At 43.9% G+C, this 21,289-nt stretch overlaps 1 protein-coding gene across 1 annotated transcript; it reads left to right on the forward strand.

Annotated features, from left to right (window-relative positions):
• The first annotated feature begins 1,851 nt into the window (after positions 1-1,851).
• LOC139463561 (uncharacterized) lies at positions 1,852-21,014 on the forward strand. The gene is made up of 13 exons (XM_071244834.1): positions 1,852-1,921; positions 3,767-4,324; positions 6,666-6,746; positions 7,763-7,922; positions 8,619-9,019; positions 10,803-10,871; positions 11,580-11,771; positions 12,171-12,371; positions 13,160-13,318; positions 14,184-18,748; positions 19,854-19,944; positions 20,403-20,482; positions 20,988-21,014. The coding sequence occupies exons 1-13, from the start codon at positions 1,852-1,854 to the stop codon at positions 21,012-21,014; spliced, it is 6,654 nt and encodes a 2,217-aa protein (XP_071100935.1).
• Positions 21,015-21,289: the final 275 nt, after the last annotated feature.

A 21,289-nucleotide genomic window follows, 5' to 3' on the forward strand; every position in this document is an offset into this window, starting at 1 on the left:
GTCTCTCTCTGTCTCTGTCTCTCTCTCTCTCTCTCTCTCTCTGTCTCTGTCTCTCTCTGTCTCTCTCTCTCTCTCTCTCTCTCTCTCTCCATTCTTTATACTCATGTGTTTTTTGGGAAGCTGATCCCTTGGTATTTATACCTCTGTAACAATTTAATCAGATGAAAAAGACTTTGCGCGCGACGTTTCTTGTTCTGTTGCTTGTTTTTTACGACAGAGATACGTTTGCAAATGGCTTTATAGATCTGCCATTTCAAAATGGACGTTTTTCTATTTCGGGTTTCTGGATATTTAAACACCTAGAAACCCACGTACTCCAAACATTGTATTACTCCAGCTACGGTTGTCCAAATTTTTCCCAATAAACTATATGATCAGCTACGTTTGTCTACATTTGTCCCAATAAACTATATGATCAGCTACGTTTGTCTACATTTGTCCCAATAAACTATATGATCAGCTACGTTTGTCTACATTTGTCCCGATAAACTATATGATCAGCTACGTTTGTCCAAATTTTTCCCAATAAACTATATGATCAGCTACGTTTGTCTACATTTGTCCCAATAAACTATATGATCAGTTACGTTTGTCTACATTTGTCCCAATAAACTATATGATCAGCTACGTTTGTCTACATTTGTCCCAATAAACTATATGATCAGCTACGTTTGTCTACATTTGTCCCAATAAACTATATGATCAGCTACGTTTGTCTACATTTGTCCCAATAAACTATATGATCAGATACGTTTGTCTACATTTGTCCCAATAAACTATATGATCAGTTACGTTTGTCTACATTTATCCCAATAAACTATATGATCAGCTACGTTTGTCCAAATTTGTCCCAATAAACTCTATGATCAGCTACGTTTGTCCAAATTTGTCCCAATAAACTATATGATCAGCTACGTTTGTCTACATTTGTCCCAATAAACTATATGATCAGCTACGTTTGTCTATGTTCATTATATACGTGATGAGATGAAGATCTACCGCCAAGCCAAATCAGTAACTGTCCTCAACTCGAACCCGAGTCCCTAAGTCGGCGACCAAGCGGCTGTTGTACTTAAAACGACCATCACCTGATGAAGTAGGTTCGTGACCGTGTAGGAGACTGTCCCGCTAATGGTTTATTCTGGTACCTGTAATGACAGTATCGTGCTCAAACTCCCACTTATGTGTGTGAGCCAATAATCTCTTAAGCTGCTGTTACCGAATTGAACAAACCCGCATACCTCTCACACGTCCTGCCACTGACCGGATGTGCATTGCATGATGACGTCACTTCCGGTCTATTATACAACTCGGGGTACGCTATAAGAACATGTATTTGTCACTAGCACGTCTATAGTCGTGACGTCACCCGGTCGTGTTTATTAATGAACCTATTCAGAGGATGCTGCAACAGTTCGTGTTTACATGGGGGTTCCAGCACCGCTGTCACCGTGACGCAACGCAGAAGATCAACTCGTATCGGGGGGTCCCCGGGCTTATATTAGGGGGAGGGTGGTATGTGTGGGATCCCAGTGCATAAGTAGAAGCTGTGGTACAGTTGTAGAATTAATTCATATGGTCATCGGGATGCTGACCGCTACTGAGCGCTGACCATGCGGGAACATGCTGGGAATATCAATCGTACAATAAGTGCCATCTGACTTGGTAAGATCGTGAGATCGTGGAAGTCGTTTCTGTCATGCATATTTTACTGTTTTAGCTCTGTGTTCGGGTATGCTCCTCGTACCTTAAATAGATTTTAATGAATGCTAATTAAGCTATATGTTTTGATTTTGTCGTTGTTTCTTGGATTTTGTATACTGCATGATGTATTTTTCAGATTCCTGAACGATGAAGACTTGGAAACTTTGGGTGTTTATTTTCGTTACCCTCGGGAGCGTCTCACTCGTTTCACCGCAGCGTAAGTTATCCTCGGTCTTTAACCTTTGTAACTAGAAATAACGTAGCAAATACTGTTGATTTTAAATTAATGCGTCACCAAATTAATGCAAGTCTACCCAGAGTTCAAAAAGCTTCATGAATTTAATGCATTCCCAAAGCACCATATCAGCAAACGAATATAATACTGTAGACCTATAACACGTCGTTTAAATTTGGTTATTAGCAGCTCGGTTGAATAATAACGTTTTATTTTCTCATAAACCTATCTTTTTCTGTTTGCCCTGTGATCTCTGAATAGCAGAAAATCTAAATTAGTCATATAAAAAAATACCTGTTAGGTTCAGGGATGAAAATTGTAAAGATTCCAAGTGATTTACACAAATAATTTTTTAAACGTAAATGGGTGATGTTATGCATTCAGAACATCTGCTGTTACGGTACCGTGTCTTTTCCTGAACCTGGATTAGGACTAGGCAAGACTTTTGTTTAAAACCTGGTTTACGAATCCGCCGAAATTGAAATGTAAAATAAGAAAATCAGCGGGGTGGGTTTTTTTATTCCGACGCCGAGAAATAAGTAACACGTTTTTAAAACAAATATTTTTATCTGTTGCTATCAAAATAAATAAAATATCTAAAGTACTAAAATAATGTATCGCATGAACCTCAAAACACAACGGATAGCGAACAATTCCTTTTCCTTACGCCATCACTCTTTTCCCCTACGTACTTATCACTTTGAGGAAATCAAAAAGAAATATTTTAAATTGGATATTTTATTTATTTTCGACTTACTGACGTGATATTTAGGGCCCAAAATCCAGAAACCAAAAATAAAGAAGACAAAACAAGGATTTATAACGCAAAGACGGTTGGCGAGTGTCGCAACAGCGGGATATACCTGTGTATATACGAGAGTGATCAGATTGGCCATGGAGCCAGAAAGACACACACAATCTAGAAATAAAATAACGAACGTAAATAAAGGGTATAATAAAGAATCTATGTGTAAAACGTAATGAATGAGTGAGTGAGTGAGTGAGTATAGTTTTACACCACTTTTAGCAATATGCCAGCAATATCACGACGGGGGCCACCAGAAATGGGCTTCAAACATTGTACCCATGTCGGGGATCGAACCCGGGTCTTCGGCGTGACGAGCGAACGCTTTAGCCTTTCAAGCTACCCGACCGCCCCTAAAACGCAATAAAACATTTTCACATAATTAACACATATTTGTTGCACATTATTTAAAATATCATGTTAAGTTATGCATTTTCTTAACATTCAAAGCTGTGGCTATGTATTCAATTAACTCGTGACTGTGACCGGAGAAACGGAATTGTTTTTCATATAAACTGTTAACTTTAAAAAACATTTTTTTAATATTTTTTTATTTATCTATCTTCTCCTTTTCGTTCTCATTTTCTACTTATTTACTCTTATATCATTTGTTTAAAGCTTTACTTATTTTTTGCACATATTTACATGTATTTATTTAATTTTATCGTATATTAAAATGTTTCGTTGCTGTGTCAGCTTATTTGATTACCTTACCGTTATTATCATCTACCTGTTCATATATAGCGCGGCCTGTTTCTTGTATTTTCACCTGCAAATCCTGCACTCTCCCGCAGAGATTCACGTGTACGCATTAATGTGCACTATGTCCACTAAAATTGGCATTTAAAAACAACTTCAAACTAGGTCTTCAAACAAAGTTACTGATTTAAGAAATGCAAATTAATGCGTGAATAACCTTTTGACGGGGACTAATTCCACGGCTTCTGGCCGTCTGTATATCAAAAGCTATTCTTAAACTCTACCCGTGCGGAGTTTGCAGTTATATTCAAATGTCGTTCCAGTGATGAAATGTGATGTCCCCGGAGACGTGATCTTCGTGCTGGACGGTTCCGACAGCATCCAGCCTGTTGATTGGCTGAGGGAATTAAATTTCGTGGAGATCCTGATTGACAGCCTTGATGTGGAACCGTTAGCAATCCACGTCGGCATCATCGTATACAGCACTTTCATCGGTGACGTCGTCGGGCTGAACCCGTATAAGAACAAATGGACCCTGAAGCAGATGGTACGGAACTTGACCCAGCCCCGGGACGGTACCAATACCGCGAAGGGTATTGAGCAAGCTAGAAAGATGTTCCGCTATGAGGGTCGACCCAACGTCCCTCACATCGCTGTTGTCATCACAGACGGTCGATCCACGGTGCCGCGTGACACCATCAGACAGGCTATTGCAGCCAAGCGGGACGATGGCGTGACGATGATCGCTGTCGGTATTGGGAACGAAATCTTTTTCGATGAGCTGCAAGAGATTGCTACCTCTGAAAGGAAACTGTTTAACGTAACAGATTTCAGATCCTTGCCTGGGTTGGTTCAGAGTCTCCGGGACAGCATCTGTTGGGGTGAGTGTGTAACACAAATATATACCATATTGTCTCTATAAAACGCCGACTCTGTGTATATTGCTCGATATTGTAATGAACCGGCACTTAATGGATGTTCTATTCTTTCAATTTAGTTCAGAACCGGTTTCATTTTTAGGATAATTGAACGGAAAGGCGTATCAATGTGTTGATGCGATGGTATAAGGCGGTCATGATGCGTGTTATTGCCATACTATATATCTCTCGATACATGATACAAAGAGAATACTACACTCATCCTCGTTAGATACCATTTCTACGTAACGAGTAGACTTTCTCTGGTATCAGACCGAGCGAAAGCGAGGTCAGATACCATAGAATGTTCACGAAATGGTATCTAACAAGAATGAGTGTGGTATTTTATTTATTGCCCACGTTAAATATATATCAAAGTGTGAATACATAACAACTTTCGTTCGTTGACAGACCAAACTGAAACCGGTTGCAAAATCTGGTTGCGCATGAATATTGATATATGCCCAAATATGGGCATTGTTGACATGTCTATGCATACGGATTGGCAACATGCGCCTGCAGTTGTGTTTGCAAACAAAACAGCACCGACGCTCAAGATCCTTTTGGAAGAATTTCTTCAACTTATGGTAATTCAAGCGCTATGTTATTAGTGCGCAGGACAGGTATTAGGAAATTTGAAAAGTCGCATTGGCGCCGCGCTTTGAATATCGGACTGACAGTCGGTCACTCGCACTGCCGGGGTCCCGTCTGTGCAATCAAAATGGTTCCGTTTCCTTGAACTATCAGCTAAATTTACATCATGCCCGTACCATTTTGGATGAGGGAATTCAGAGTGTTCGTCAAAGACATTCATGTTAACTATATCGCCCTATACTGAAGACGTGAAAATCAACAAACTCAAGTCTGCTTGCATGTCAGTGACAGCTTCGAACGATCGAAGGGCAAGGTCACCACCGGAATAAGAAAAGACAACCGTGATCTACTCACAGCGTTTTACGCTAGAGATAGGGAATGTTATTGTTCACATTTGGGATATTTTGGGCCACATAATCAGAAGTTAGACACACATCTACGGAGTTTTCGAATGATTTGTATCGGAAATGTTCACTTTAAGTGATCTGGTCGTGCAGTCGTAAGCAAACAACTCCCGAAACATTGCTACAAAATACGTTTCGGAGGGGACACTGATGGCACAAGTCTAGATATCTGTCCAGATAGTTTAAACTGACTTCATTTCACCACGCTTATCCGTTAAATCAGATTGAAAGTGGTCGGGTGCGTCACGCTCGATCGGTAGTCGTACATTGTAAATGGATATAGCTCGATTATATAATGTCTGTAGAAGCTCTATGCATAACTTATATAGAATGCAAACCGAATTTCAAGCGCGTGATTATCTTTTTGGTTTAATAAAGTGTCTCTCGCTCTCGTGAGATTGCTTCAGTTCTGCCTTGTAGTTGCAAAATGAATGACGTCTCGCGAATTTTTATGAATGAAAAAAGTAGTCCCGGTGTGACAGAGGTCACGGATATCCACTCAAAACGAATATAACAAGGTCAACCTTGTACGACACACGTGTGACGTACGGATTTAGTATCTTACCACCTGTATCTTCACCACGTGGGTAATAAATGTATTTATCATCCAAAAACTGGCTCCCACAGGCGATATCGCTTGGGTGAGATCAAGCGATATCTACATTGTAGATATCACTGCAATGAAATTGGATCACAATGCTTTGCAGACCATTGTGACGTCATTGTTATCATGACGTCACAATCAAATGACATCACTAATGTCTCTGCTGCTGAAGCTTTTAGCAGTACTTTTTTACACTTAAGACACTGCTTATCACTGTCTACAAACTGAAAAAGTTGGAAGAATGATGTTGGTTGATAAATAGAATCTCACCCTCGTGTCTTTTGATATCAGATATATCAACTCTCGTCGATAAAAGTTTAAAACTCCTCGGTAAGGCCGTATACCGTCAGTAAAAATACAAGATAGTTGATACTGACCTAATATGAGACCGTATACCGTCAGTAACAGCCATCTTGGATTTCCCAACACCCACCTCACATGAAAATTCTGGTACCGAAATTCGTTATTTGACACTGTTTTGTGTTTTACTATCATTAATTGTCATGTGCAAGGACATTAATCTGTTTTTTTTAGATCACGTTCGAGACTTTATTGATAAAGATTATTGCGCGATGCATCGAGTCATCAGGGCTGGGAGTTTGCTTGAAAAAGTATACTATTTTCCACAGGATGCATTATGAGAAAAGTCATGATTCTGTTCTAATTAACTGATGAATTCCATTTTTAAAATTGTATGTTGCAGTTATCACAACCACTACTTCAACCACCACCACGACTACTACAACCACGACTACAACTACTATGACACCACTTCCACCAGAAGGTGAACCTTTCTATGTTAAAGCTGTTTTGTTAGAAACAGTGCTGTACTACAGGAAGTACTACAATTTGAGAGTTTTCGTCAGAGCTGGCTGTTTTTCTAGGGTTAACCCGAATCTATCCTATCAAGTGGTATCGTCGTTTCCAGCACGCACTTTTAACAAGTTAAGATAAGAAAAAGAAAAAAAAGTCTCCGGAAATATTTAAGTACTGTAAACTGTAGCTTGAGTTCCATATAGATGTTATTCTGGTCAGCGTGTTGTAGATGATACTTGAAACCGGATTTATATGTTTGTTTGTTGTTTAACGCCGCACTCAGCAATATTTCGGCTATATGATGGCGGTCTGTAAATAATCGAGTCTGGACGAGACAATGAAGTGATTCACATCATGAGCATCGATCCACGCAGTTGGAATACTATGACATGCACCAGTCAAGTCAGCGAGCCTGACTGAGTTAGTCTCCTCCTACGACAAGCGTCGGTTACTGAAGACCAGTTATATCCCGGATCTTTACAGGGGATTTATATGAACATGTAGATGAACAAAACTGGATAAACTGGACATTGACTTTCTCTGGGGGAGACCCTTCCACGCACCCCCCTGTACTTGTCATCATCTGTCACGTGATACCGTGAAGCATTTCTAATCAGGTAGACAGGTAGACATTCCGGTTATATTAACAGGGTGACGTCAGTCACTCTGTATGAACGGTTTGATCGTTTACTTGACAGGAAGTTGTTGAATAACTGACCAGCTTATTAACGCACACAATCTTTGAATTAAATTCAATAAATGCATGTTATTAAAAGGCGTATTTATTGCAACATGTTTTTTAAAAAGATTCTATATCGTGTGTAGTTTAACCGTATATGTTTTAAGTTGGTTGTGGCGGTTGAACGTTGGAACTGAAAGTTAGGCACTCGTCATTTATTGCTGTATAGCGCTAGTGTTGCGTGAAGCAATAATCACTTACTCACAGATGGATAAGTATATGACTGTCGCCGCCATTATTTCCAGTGTTGAACTGCAATATGCCGGCCGATGTCGCCATTCTCCTGGACGGGTCTGACAGCATTGAGCCCCCGGACTGGGCGAGAGAAACGCATTTCGTAGCCTCGTTGATCAACAGTCTCGACATCAACCCCAACTTCATCAACGTCGGCATGATAGTATACAGGTACACGTGTTACGACAATCAGAAATAGTTCATGGTGTCGAACACCCTACGACTCCATGACCGCAGTGAAGGATAAACCTTTTTAACTGGAACTTTCTACGTACAGTAGGACTCCGCCAGTTGCAACAACAATAAAAGATATAATATATATTCTATATTTCGCTTTTCAATTTCAACATGTACATAAGAGAAAACAGCAAGGAGAAGCCTTGCGAGACAGTTAGAATCATTTGACGATGTTGGCAGTGTTAACGATGTTGCCAGTGTTGATGATGTTGTCAGTGCTGACGATGTTGGCAATGTTGATGATGTTGCTAGTGTTGACGATGTTGCCAAATGAGGTTGTCAGTGTTGACGATGTTGGCAGTGTTAATGATGTTGCTAGTGTTGACGATGTTGCCAGATGATGTTGTCAGTGTTGATGATGTTGTCCGTGTTGACGATGTTGCCAGCTTTGATGATGTTGTCAGTGTTGACGATGTTGCCAGCTTTGATGATGTTGTCAGTGTTGACGATGCCGCTAGTGTTGATGATGTTGCCAGTGTTAACGATGTTGCCAGGTTTAATGATCATGTAAAAACATTCCTCCTAACGTGCGAAACCTGTCAACATTCGTAACAAAAAAAAACGAATTTTAAACCAGTAGAGTGCTGCGTTACATCTTGTCAAATAAAGTAATTTGTTCTTCCCTCACAGTACGTTTGTCGGTGACGTCATCGGCCTCACCCCGTACAAGAGTAAAAGCTACCTAAATCATCTAGCAGGCCGCTTGACCCACCCCCGGTTCGGCACCAACACAGCTCTGGGCATCCAGGAGGTCAGGAAGATGCTGGCCAACCAGGGACGCCGAAGCAAGGGCGTACCCCAGATCGCTATCGTCCTTACGGACGGGCAGAGCAAGGACCCCAGGGAGACCATAGCTCAGGCCCAGCTGGCTCAGAAGGAGGGGGTCATCATGATCGCTGTGGGTATTGGGGCCCAGGTCTACATGCACGAGCTCGAGGGGATCGCCAGTTCAAGGAGGAAGCTGTTCAGTGTTGAAGACTTCAGAGCGCTGGCAGGACTTGTCCAGACTCTCAAGGAACTCATCTGTAAAGGTTAGGAATGACATAGATGCTGGTCTCGGGTACACGGACACTAGTGTTGTTTGTTTGTCTGTGTTGTTTAACGCCATCAACCATATTAATTAACCATCAACTTGATTAATTACACCCCCCGCGATATATATATATATTTCAGCAACCCATGCTTGTCGTAAGAGGCGATGTTATATATATCGATGATATATATATCGCGGGGGGCTGTAAATAATCAAGTTTGCACCAAACAATCAGGTGATTGACATCATTAACATCGCCTCTTACAACAAGCATGGGATGCTGAGGACCAGATCTGACCCGGATCTTCACGGAGTGCATCTCATGCATCTTCCCCAGCCACGGGAGTTAGCTGAGTGTAAAAGAGCAGTTTCCACACCTGCCGAATTGCAATTTCGTGATTCGATCGTAGAGCCGCCAGTGGCGATTACGGGTTATTTCCCTTACATGTCCCTCATATTGACCAATCAGATTCCGCCTCTTTATATCACTTGATTCAAACAAAGTAGCGGCGCCCAGTCAAGACAGCCTGATCGAAGATGAAGATCTTTTTGTAATAAAATTGGCCTAATCTCGCGAAGTGCATCAAAATCACTTGAACACCTTGATTAAAAACATGAAAAGATTCTATTTGACTGTACACATGCTCTGCGAATCCTGCAATCGACACGGCTGTCGCCATATTGTTTATTAATGTCGATTTCGTTTCGCGATTTTGATTATTCGTTAGACCAGCAAAATTTAATTCCTTAATTCAAGCCGAGTTCGGCAAGGGCGGAAACTGGGCTTTTATGGTCAGTTAACTCCCTTGCCCCCTGAAGATGACACTAATGAGTGAGTGAGTCGGGTAATATTTATCTTTGCATCGTCAATGATTCAGTCACATTGCGACAAGAACATGTTATGGATAAATAATATGTTAAAAACAATCACAGTTATATATTGCACCAAATTAAACGTTTCTTAGCGTATGACGAACATTAATAACTGTTTTGAAAACAAACTGGCCATATATACGAATGTGGATGGGGTATAACTGTATTAAGTATCATACATATTTAATTTAGATAGTAAAAGGTTGATCAGGTTTCGTTAAATCTTCGCTCGAGAGAGAAACTGTTTAACTGTCCAGACGGGTTTAGGAGCATGTTCTGTTTAAATGAGTTTTTATTAGATGACATAAGGGAAGATCTACATGTGTTGATAAATGGTCAGATTTTATTAATTTGTCAGAAAGAGAAAAAATCATAAACATATTTCAAAATTCAAACATATGCTCTTCGTGTGCTAAAAGGTTTTGAATCCCCAGTCGGAGAAAGCATCCTTTATATACAAAACTGTTAGCAATGTCACTTTGAATCATGTCATGTCACTCAATAAACATGCTGGAATGGTTCTGTACATTTTACATGTATGTACGCATTACTTGTTATGATCTCATGTTGTACAGAGGTGAGACGGAAATAAACTATTGTCTGTCAGTGTGTCTGCAAGTTAATTATTCCTAACCCATTATCCAAGTATATACGAAAGTAATATTAAAAAACGATAAACAATAATATTCATTATTTGTCTGTAACTATATGTATTTTGTTGTACGTAGCAATCTTATATTTGAACTATGCTTGGTAGTTGCAGTTAAGCCTGTTCAGCCTGGTCCCTATAGGGACGTCTACATTGTGTACAAAGTAGCCCGATAATAGTCACAAGGAAAGGTAACGCCTTCATTGTTTACTGATGAAATATGTCATGTTTCTGAAGGCCTACATCCATGTCCTTGCAGCTATCACCACGACGACATCCACGCCACGACCGGTGATCACCACGCCCATGCCGCCTATCATCATGCCGGGTAGGTCATTTCAACAGCAAGGAGAACTTCTGCCAAAGTGTCGAGAAACGCAAAACTGTATTTCCATGGGCGAAATATTTCAATTTCGCTATAAAATCGTTGAATTAAGTTAAAATGAGTTAAATTTTGTGTCATGATACTTGAAAGAACTACATATATGTATTTGCTGCGAAACAAAAACATGAGTTTTAAGTAAAGGAACATATTCTCGCCAATGGGTAGGCCCATGGGCGACATAGTGTAAATATTGAGTTTTTGAACAATTTTTATTTCATTTTTTCTTCCTTGGTATGTTCCCATGAAACAGCATGTTTAATTTTGTAAATACCTTTGACCGATACTGGGCAAAGACCGTAGAGTTTCTGGACAATTGGGTTTCCAGAATTAAAATGGGACGTGTTATGACGAATTGTGTCCATTTACATCAATCAGTTCATCATTACCGGAGAAGTAGCTCGAGAACATCGAACCCACAGACGTAAGCACTATGGACTGTAACACGTCGACAGATACACAATTGTATAGGTACCATACTTCTCTCGTTTAACGGGAGACTAGTAACTGTGATTTCAGTTAATAAAATGAAGTTTTATTTGTCAACTCTCCATGTGTAAGATCTGGACTGGAAACAGACACCAGACTATACTGTCTAGACTCAGCACACAGGAATCCGTGGACTCGACGTTTCAGTAGTTTGTCCATTTTCAGAGCTGTGTACTGGGTGCATCATCGACAACGGCATCGGATACAACCCCTACCCCGAGGACTGCAGCAAGTACGTCCAGTGCTTCCGCGAGGGGCCCCGATTCCGCGCCATGGTCCGGCCGTGTCCATTCGGTCAGTACTGGGACACCAAGGCCATCAGCTGCAGGCCCTCGGAGCTCGTCAGCTGCTACAGAGGTACCGATGGTTCACCACACTAAGCAACACATTTCATGTTTTACCATTAAGTTCCTCAGAATATTTCAGAATGTGTTGACATGTGGTTCTGAAATATGAATATTAGTCTTTTCCGTATCACTCTCTGTTTAAGCTGATATTCTTTGAATTAGTATTTTGTTACCTAAGAAGGAAATATTGTGCTTGGTTGACTCAATGAACTGCCCATATATCAACATTTTTTTCCTTTGATTTACCAACTCCACGACCTTCAAGACCACTCTGTTGTTCAGCTCAAGGTGACTCTCAGGGAGGCATGTTTCATATATTTCATTGTGACATCAGAATGTATATAATTGAAGCATCTCGTCACGTACACGTCATCTCGGTCTACTCCATCTGCGTGTTTACCATTCACAGATCCCTGCAGCAAACGCCGGGACAACACCGTCCACAACTATAACGGAAATGGCTGCCGCGCTTACTGGATGTGCAAGGGAGGTAACTCCGTGCCTTCCTGTTGTCCCCAGGGAACCCGGTACTTGACCAGTGTTGGCTGTGTGCAGGACCCCACGTGCAGTGAGAAGTGTCCCCCGGACCCACCGTCCGGATCTCCCAGCAGTAAGTTACATAGCTGGCGGACACCAGAGCCGCTATCACCAGCTACCTTACACACCTGTGGGTGAGAAACCCATTTGAGATAACTGGTATCAAACATATGCGTGAGCTCGAATTCCAGGCCCGTGATTGGCTATTTTATGGTGATGACCTGAGCTCAGAATGTGTTGGACTACTTTCCTGATAGTAAGTCATTGATAAGTTGGTCGTGCTTCAATGTTCACCTATGTCTGTGTTGAACGTTATGGTTTTAGAGTGTAAACCCCCTTGACACCAAAGGAACATACATGTCCCTCGTCTTCAACCCTGACAAAATTACGCACACTAATACACTTCACCGTATCATCCACTGTCATTTTAGGCAAATCAATTAATAGTATTTATCTGTATATCCCACGGTGGCTTGTAGATAGCCAAGTCTCAGTCAGGCAACCAGTGACTGATAGCATGAGCAACGATCCATGACATCAGAGACAATGACGCAGAGTCTCACAGGCGATAAATGTCGCCTACAGTAGTAGGGTCGTGTTCGGTTCATTTTGATATCCATTTTGCAAACTAAAAGATATTCTGTAAATCACAAAAATACAACAGAACGGAACCTCATCGTAAACGTTCTATCAATCAGTACTTCAATAATTTGTGCGAACATCCCCCAAAACTCTTTCCCCCAGGATCTGACGAATGCGTAAGTGAAACGTTTCTGATATAGACAGATCTTTTAAACATGTAGGCATAGCTTTTGGAGCATTGTGTGAAGTGGAACTAATCTGGTTGGTCATCATTGGCAGGCACCTGCGCTCTGAAGACCCACCCTGACCGGAGGAACTACATCCAGACTATCCCTGGGTTCGGCGACATGGTGCGGCCATGTGCCCCGGGCACCGTCTTCAGCCAGAACCTTTGCAACTGTATCATGGCTGCTCACGCAGGCAACACAACATCGGGGGGTAGGTGGCAGCACGGAGTGTATGAGTGAGGGAGTTTGGACTGGGGGGTGCTGGGTGTGATTGGGCAGTAATATGACTATGGTTGCTCAACTTAAAAAGTCTTTATATAATTTTAATAGAACAATTAACTATACAGAATCATGATGGGTGATGCGGAGGATGGAACCAGTGGTGATTCAAATACAATCTGTCGTCATGAATATGTTTATTAACGCATGATGAAAACATGAATACAGTCAGAAAAGTTCATAAGTCTTGCTCAGGTTCATTTTAAGGTTCGAGCACACGTTGTTCCCAGTGTTTCCAATGTCGATCGACCATGTCACTCTCACGTGCACACAAGAGGTTAAAAAACCCTCATCCAACACAATGGGAATATTACGGAACGAAACTGGTCCGTAAATAAGACGAAATAGGATTGCGTTACCTTATGTACTTTCTCACAGAAAGGATAACACTCATGGTTATATATACATACATAGCTGGGATATCTTTTTCGTTATTCAGTTCTTCTACCAATGTAGAAACGGTGAGATATCTAACTGGGTTAAAGGCTCACTCTTCGGGCAAGGCGATTCCCAACATTTATATATGGGCACAGCGGTATTGGTGTTCCACGCCGTCATCCAGCAATTGTGTTAAAGGGGCGCTAGTTTCTTGCTAAATGGCAGTCATAGCAAGCAGCATCAAACCGTCGTGTATATCAATGTAATAAGCACCCTAATAACACCTACACACTAATTAGGCCTAGAACTGGAATTTGCAACGTGGAGTCTCCCTTTAAATAAACTTGATATCAATACTAGATGACGTTGTGTCTAACAATGAACGACTACATGTTAATAAAGTCTTTCGCGTGTTACAGTGTGCAAGCCCTCCGTCCACTACAAGTTTGACCGAGGCGTGATTGACCACTCCGGCAACAATGTCCAGGCAGGTGTCACGAACGTTAAACTGACTGGCAAGGGACAAGCCATATTTGACGGCAAGAGCAACATCAACATATGGAGGTTTGCCGGCATCGAATACGGTTCGAAGCTCGTTATCAACATGAAGTACCGTCTGGCCCAACCAGGAATGCCGCCAAGAACGGGAGGTATCGCAGCACAGGGACAAAGCCACAGAACTCTTTGGTACCTGGTCAGTGAGGTCGGAGATATCCTGAGGTCAGGCAAGGGGAGCATACCCGCTAAGATCATACACGACATCCGAAAAGGAATATTATCAGGTACACTGGCTAGACAGATCATCACCGGGGGATCTGCGTCCACTAAGGCTGTATGGCAGATACTGTTACTCAACGGGCAAGTCGTTACATCTGGGGACGGATTAATCACGCCTGAAATATTACGACGAATCGGAAGTTTCAATTCCAATACTGGGCTGCGGATTGTGTGGTTCGTCTATGGGACCAATGGCACAGTGTTGAGATCTGGGAACGGAGATGTCCCCAAGGCAATATTTCAGCTGTTGATCCGGGGAGAACTTTCAGGGACCCTGGTGAAGCAGATCGCCGAGATTTCTGGGTTGAACGCAAACTGGCAGATCCTATCCCCAACAGGACAGATTCTGAAGTCCGGCAAGGGTCAGATAAGCAAGGACATCATCATCCAATTCACTGATAATGGTCAGAAGCATTTGTGGTTTGTCTATCGACAAGATGGATCGGTACTTCGATCTGGAACTGGGGTCGTTCCACAAGATGTCCTCAGGGCAATTAAACAGGGGTCAATGAAGGGGGTCATTATCAGGTACACTCTGACAGGAACAAGCACTGCGCCTACCAGCAGTTCCACCTGGCATCTTCTCTCATCTGATGGCAAGATTATGGAATCTGGATCAGGGGTCCTGACCAAGGACAAGATTACGAAACTGTCCGGAACAAGATCCTTTATTTGGTACATCTTGGATCTCAACGGCTCGGTCATGAAATCTGGCTATGATGTGATTCCTGAAAATATTTTAGCCGGCCTTCGAACGGGATCTATTAAAGGGACACTGGCGAAGCAGATGGTTACAAACTCTGGGGCTCTTGGTCAGTGGAAATTGATAGGCAAAGACGGACAGGTGGCGAACTCTGGGTATGGACGAATTCCTATGAACCTGCTTCAGATGGTGTCGGGACACGGGGGTTTCAGCATGCATGGGACATCATCGTCACAAGGTAGCAACACTCTCACAGGAGCCACGGATGGTACACAGCAGGGAGCGTGGAATGTACGTAACGTCGTTGGTACGCAGGGTGGCACAAGGGGCGGTCAGATGACAAGTTCGTGGTCAAGTAGTGGAACGAGGGGTGGTATGCAGACAGATACTCGGGGTGGCCAGATGAAGGGTGGTATGACGGGTGGGTCGCAGGGTGCAAAAATGAGTGGAACAATATCAGGGTCGTGGACACGCGGTTCGCAGACCGATAACCAGCATGGTCAAATGACAGGTGGCATTACGGGTGGGCAGCAGGGCGGAATGATGGGCGGAACACTGACAGGGTGGGGGACTGGTGGGACTCGGGGTACATCAGGTGGTAGGGACAGTGGGATATTGACTGGAGGGAGCATAGTAGGTGGTACGGTTGCTACTGAAAGGCGTACACAGGGAGAAACCCGTCCTCATGTTGACCACCAGACAATAACAAGCGATCAAAGGGGGACTCGCCCAGCCGTGGTTCGGCCAGACATGGGTAGGGCGTGGACGACCACAACCAGTACACAGTGGACAGAGAGAACAACACCGTCTACTTGGCCGGGAGCTCAGGATATCAATCCTGATATCTTTGGGATGCAACCCGATATGACTGGTCAGTCTGGGTTCCCTGTGGGTGGAATGCCAGTACCAGGTTTGGGTGGATCGAGAGTCAACATACCCAATATCCAAGCTGTCAATCGTGGGATGTCAGTTCAAACAGGATCCACCATTACAGATTTCAATACTGGAACACAAGACTTCCAAGTGCCGTTTGACCAGGGCCCTCAGTATGTTGGGACCAACTTTGAAATGACAGGACAAACATTTGGTGGGCCATCTGGACCAACCGTGGACCAACCAGGTCCAGTAGATGGATGGACAATGACAGAAGGATCGCTGGACCAAGGGCCCAGCTTCGGGGGTATGGAAGGAACTCCCATGGGAAGTGTACCTGTTGATATTGTTACGGGTACGATGGCGGGAACAGGTGTGATTACTGGAAGTGTTGGTGGCGATAATCAGTGGGCGGTACCAAAATCAGAACGCCCAACACCAAGACCAACCCCTGCCAGCACTAGGGCGCCAACAGTCCCTTCTAACATCGGAATGGGCAGTAAGCCGGTTGTTCCTAGTGGAGTTCCGGCTGGAACAAGGCGCACTGTTACAGGGGAAATACAGGACGCTCTATTTGGGGGTCTATTTGGTCAACCAACTGGTACAGTATCAAAAACAGATACCGGAACCGGAATTAGTGGATCGTGGTCCATGTCAGGAACCAGTACAGGCCAGACAGCACCTGTGAATGCTGGAACTGGCGCTATACAAGATTCCCTTTTTGGTGATTTCACAGGACCAGATTCTGAGGCTGGCTGGATAATGTCCGCAGGAGAAACTCCAGCTGCTACTGGGGGCACGGAATGGTACACAATGAAGTCAGATGGCACCATTCTTCAGTCAGGAACTGGTGCTGTGCCACAGACACCAGGAGTGTCTGCTGCCATATGGACGGTGCGCAAAACCATGGGAGCAGGGGGCGTGCCTTTCCAGTGGTCCGTCCACAAACCTGACGGAACGGTGTTCGAGACTGGCAGTGGTAATGTTCCTAATGACATCGTAGCACGGATATCGAAAGTATATTCAGTCCGTGGAAGCATGACTGTTCCATCATCTGCTCCTCGACCCTCGGCTATGTGGTACATTTTAGGATCTGACGGATCCATCATCAAATCCGGGACTGGGCAGATCCCTGTTGATGTTATAAGCGGGGTCACTGCAAGAACTATTTCAGGCACAATCATCAGTCATTCTGATATTGGAGGAACTACAAGATGGAAGATCATCCGTTCAGGAGGAAAGGAAACATCGGGAGTGGGTGAGATGCCCCCGTCCGCCCTGGAGGACCTCTACAATGATATAATGACCAGGCAGGGTGTTACTGTAATGAGAGGCACGGCCAACACTCGTAGGAGGTGGCAGATTTCCAAACCAGATGGCTCTGTCCAAACAGGTTATGGATCCATCCCCCAAAGCATGGTCCAAGGTACAATGGAATGGACTGTCACCCGCTCTGATGGATCAGTGCAGAAAGGAAGTGGGCCCATACCTCAAGATATCCTTAATGGAAACCACAATGTTAACATAACAGGTACTATTAGAAGACCAGTAGATAACGTGGGCGGAAGTATGCAGATAATGGGTGGAGGTGCAGGTCTAGGGCTGGGTGGATCATTACCTGGAGGAAAGGTTGTAATGACTCAGACAGGAAGCGCTGCTCCGAGTGGGGCAGATGGATGGAGCGTCGGCTCGAGATGGACCCTGAAACTTCCCGATGGATCCATTAAAACAGGTTCTGGATCCATCCCAGCTGACCTTATTCAGAAAGTGAGTATGGACTCTGGAAGTCAAGCCCATTGGTCGATCAGAAAGTCTGACGGATCAGTTAAGTCAGGAACTGGGGCGATACCAACTAATATCCTACAAGGACCTACTTCTGGACAGGTGATCGCCTCCTCCTCCAAGTGGTCTCTTATCGGCCCTGATGGTACTGTGCAGACTGGCACGGGTGAGGTTCCACCCCATCTATTGCAGGCCGCGGCGGGGAACACTCAGTGGCAGATGACCGGCCCCGATGGGAAGGTGTATTCAGGCACGGGTGAGATGCCAGAGTCTTTGAAACAGATGATGATGAATACAATGACAGGAGGAGGTGCAGGGTTAGCGACAGGGTCAGCAGGAGCAGCAGCTGCAGCGGCGTTGGCGGCAGCAGCAGGTTTAGGAGGAGGTGGTGGAGGGGGAGGAGCAGGAACAATGTCTGGAACAGTTTCAGGAACATGGAAATCATCCTCTTCCGCAGCATCCAATACCGGAGCTCGGGGAGTCTCGGGAACAGTCTCGGGTGACTCATGGACATTTGGTACTGGTGAGACGTCACATAGCGGGGCCTCAGCAACTTCTGTTGGACAAGGAACAGCCGGTGGACTTTCTGTCCCCGTCCAAGTAGACAAGACTTACATCGGTCCACTCCAGTATGACCTTGTACCTATCAGGGGTCACGTTATCAGCAGACGCAGCTTGCGGAGACGTAGACGACAGGCGCGCCCTAACCCACACCAGGCGCTGGTCACAAACTGCAATGGCCGGGATGGCGAGGGTCCTTCCATCATGATTCTGGCCGGGAGGAAGAGAGTCGTGTTTTCTCTGAAGACGGAGAGGACAGCCCGAGCAGTCCTGTTGTCGCTTCCAGCGGTAGGTAGCATCATGGGATAGTGAGTGAATGAGTCAATGGTGTTGTACGTCGCTGTCAGCAATATTCAAGCTACTTCGCGGCAGCATGACAAGGCAAACTAGAAGCGGGGTGAAATGGGGTTTAACGTCGCGTCCACGATTCATGCACTTATATTGCGACGAGCATGGACGTGTGTGTGTTTGTTTGTTTGTTTGTTTGTTTGATTGTTTGTTTGTGGGTGTCTGATTGTACTAGTCCGGATTAATGCCGATTTATAGTTCTATCTCACTGAGATACAATGCCACAGTTTACTGACTCCGAGCCGACCAGTCTTTACTTTAGCCCCATAATACCGAGCGCCAGACAGGGTAACAACAAGTACCATCTTTTAACGTCTTTTGGTATGACGCGGCCGGCGATCCAACCCCGGACCTTCCGCTCTCCGGGCGGACGCTTTACCATTAGCCCACGCAGGCGGTGGATGCAATGCTAGGATATCAACCGGCACAGACGTCATCTTGATCACTTTAATATATAACTGTTAGCTTTTTGTTTGTTGTTTAACGCCGCATGGCAAGTTTCCAGTTATATGACGGCGATCTGTAAATAATCCAGTCTGGACCAGACAATCCAGTAATTGACATCATGAGCATCAATCCACGCAAAGGGGATACGATGACATGTATCAACCAAGTCAGCGAGCCTCATGGGTTGCTGAAGTCCCATTCTACCCCGGGTGTTCACGGGTCTAAACAACATTATGATGTTGGTGTTTGATGTATACGACACATCCCAGTGTGCAACCGATGCACTGTGCAGACACTGTGCAGACGATGATGTCTGCAAGAGAATGAGTGAATGAATGTTGCTTAACGCTCCAGTCCGAAACTTTTCGATGTTACGAAAGTCTGTAAACTAGCGAATGTGGACCAGGTCAGCTGCTTACTGGAGATATGAGCAAAGGGTCTAACCACACTATCCCCGTTTTAAATATTACTTCTTGTGGCCCACTCTCACCCAGAGTTACCGCAGGGAACTGTGTACCATACTACATGTTTCATTGTTTTACGTTGTGTGGTATCAAACACTCTGATGTTTGTACATGCTTGTGATGTATTTCCGCAGCGACCTGGCTTCAATAACATCCAGCTGACCTATGACGGGTCTCACATCAAGGGCGTGGTCAACGGCAAACAGAAGGTGCTCTCTCTGTCAGGTGAGGCAAGAAGTTGATGGACTCGTTCCATTCAGCTTCCCATGGTAGACATATAAGCTGGGCTCACGGCATGACTGGCCCACTAGAACATTTCACTGAAACAATGCATGACTAGAATACTACTGTAGCAGGCCCACAGATGAATGACATCCTTACCTTGTCAACTCGCTGACAGGGTGTTAACCTCCTCAGAAGGTCTGTGGTTCGAATCCCATCACGGGACTCGGACATTTTATGGCCTCAACGAGTATTATCATATAACCGAAAATAAAATCATTGTCTTTTGACAAATATTACCATCATATTCTTAACCGAAAATAACCATTTTCACCTGACGAATAATATAATTAAAAGCAAACATTGAAAATTATTATCACAAGACAAAATGCATCATATAAACGAAAACTAAAACCGCCATCGCTTGACAAGTATTACCGTCCTCCTGTGCCCTGTTGCAGGTAATATCGAGAGGAGGCAGGCTGGTATTCTGCTGGGGTCTTGTCAAGGATATCCAAGTTTTACCGGAGAGATTGAGGAGGTGAGACTAGGACAGTTTGTTTGACTAATAATGTCTCCTAATGTGAAGTTCGTGCTGTAAACGCTACAGTAAATAACGCGGATGATGCGGTATCCGGCCTCGTATTGGGGAGGTGATTCAGTGTAGTCTTATCTGGAATGGGGAAGCTTGAGGAAAGGAAAATAGGTAATCTTCTACATCACAGCTGATAGTTGACCAGGTTATGTGATGGATCTAATCTTTAGACAAAAAATCTGAAGGATTTGTCTGTTTTCACGAGTGTGTGTAGTAGGTTCGTTTCGTATTGGGGAGTCGACGGTGGGCAGTCTCTGGAGCATAATGTGGACCCTGGCTTAGATGGGATCTTTATGTATCTGGTTAATGGCAGATGATATGGTAAAGTATAGTATACGATAGTATGTAAAGAGCTGAATTAACCCTGCCACCGTTTATGTAGGTTCTGAGCAGGTCAGCTCGACGTTATGGCTGTTTTCACCAATTTGTCAACATCCTTTTTCTGTTTCAGTTTTCGATGTACCAGTGCCTGCCATAGGTCACGCTCCATCAGAATATGAAATCCGCAAAACTTCACATTTGAGTCACAGTCTAACGATGCTTACGACTATTTTAAAGGAGAGCTTTCAGGCTGGGATCCTACAATGATGTGTTGCGGGAGGCTTGGCTTGTTGTAACCACTAAGTTGCCATCAGATAGGAGACTTGTCATAATGAATCTTCAAACTTGATGCAGTTAAGCTTCTTTATACATGTAAATAGAAGACAACACAAGATTTTCAAAATTGTTGTTTTGTGTGGCAATATTCAGTTG

Source organism: Haliotis cracherodii, unplaced genomic scaffold, assembly GCF_022045235.1.
Source record: "Haliotis cracherodii isolate W230 unplaced genomic scaffold, xgHalCrac1.p SCAF_16, whole genome shotgun sequence".
NCBI classification, from domain to species: domain Eukaryota; kingdom Metazoa; phylum Mollusca; class Gastropoda; order Lepetellida; family Haliotidae; genus Haliotis; species Haliotis cracherodii.

What these genes read in the sequence shown, in the direction of transcription:
- LOC139463561 (XM_071244834.1), top strand. Translation starts at nt 1,852, where the DNA reads ATGAAGACTTGGAAACTTTGGGTGTTTATTTTCGTTACCCTCGGGAGC. An exon ending in GTCGGCATGATAGTATACAG is followed by an intron (nt 7,923 to 8,618) that starts GTACACGTGTTA and finishes CTTCCCTCACAG; the next exon opens with TACGTTTGTCGGTGACGTCA. An exon ending in CAAGGAACTCATCTGTAAAG is followed by an intron (nt 9,020 to 10,802) that starts GTTAGGAATGAC and finishes ATGTCCTTGCAG; the next exon opens with CTATCACCACGACGACATCC.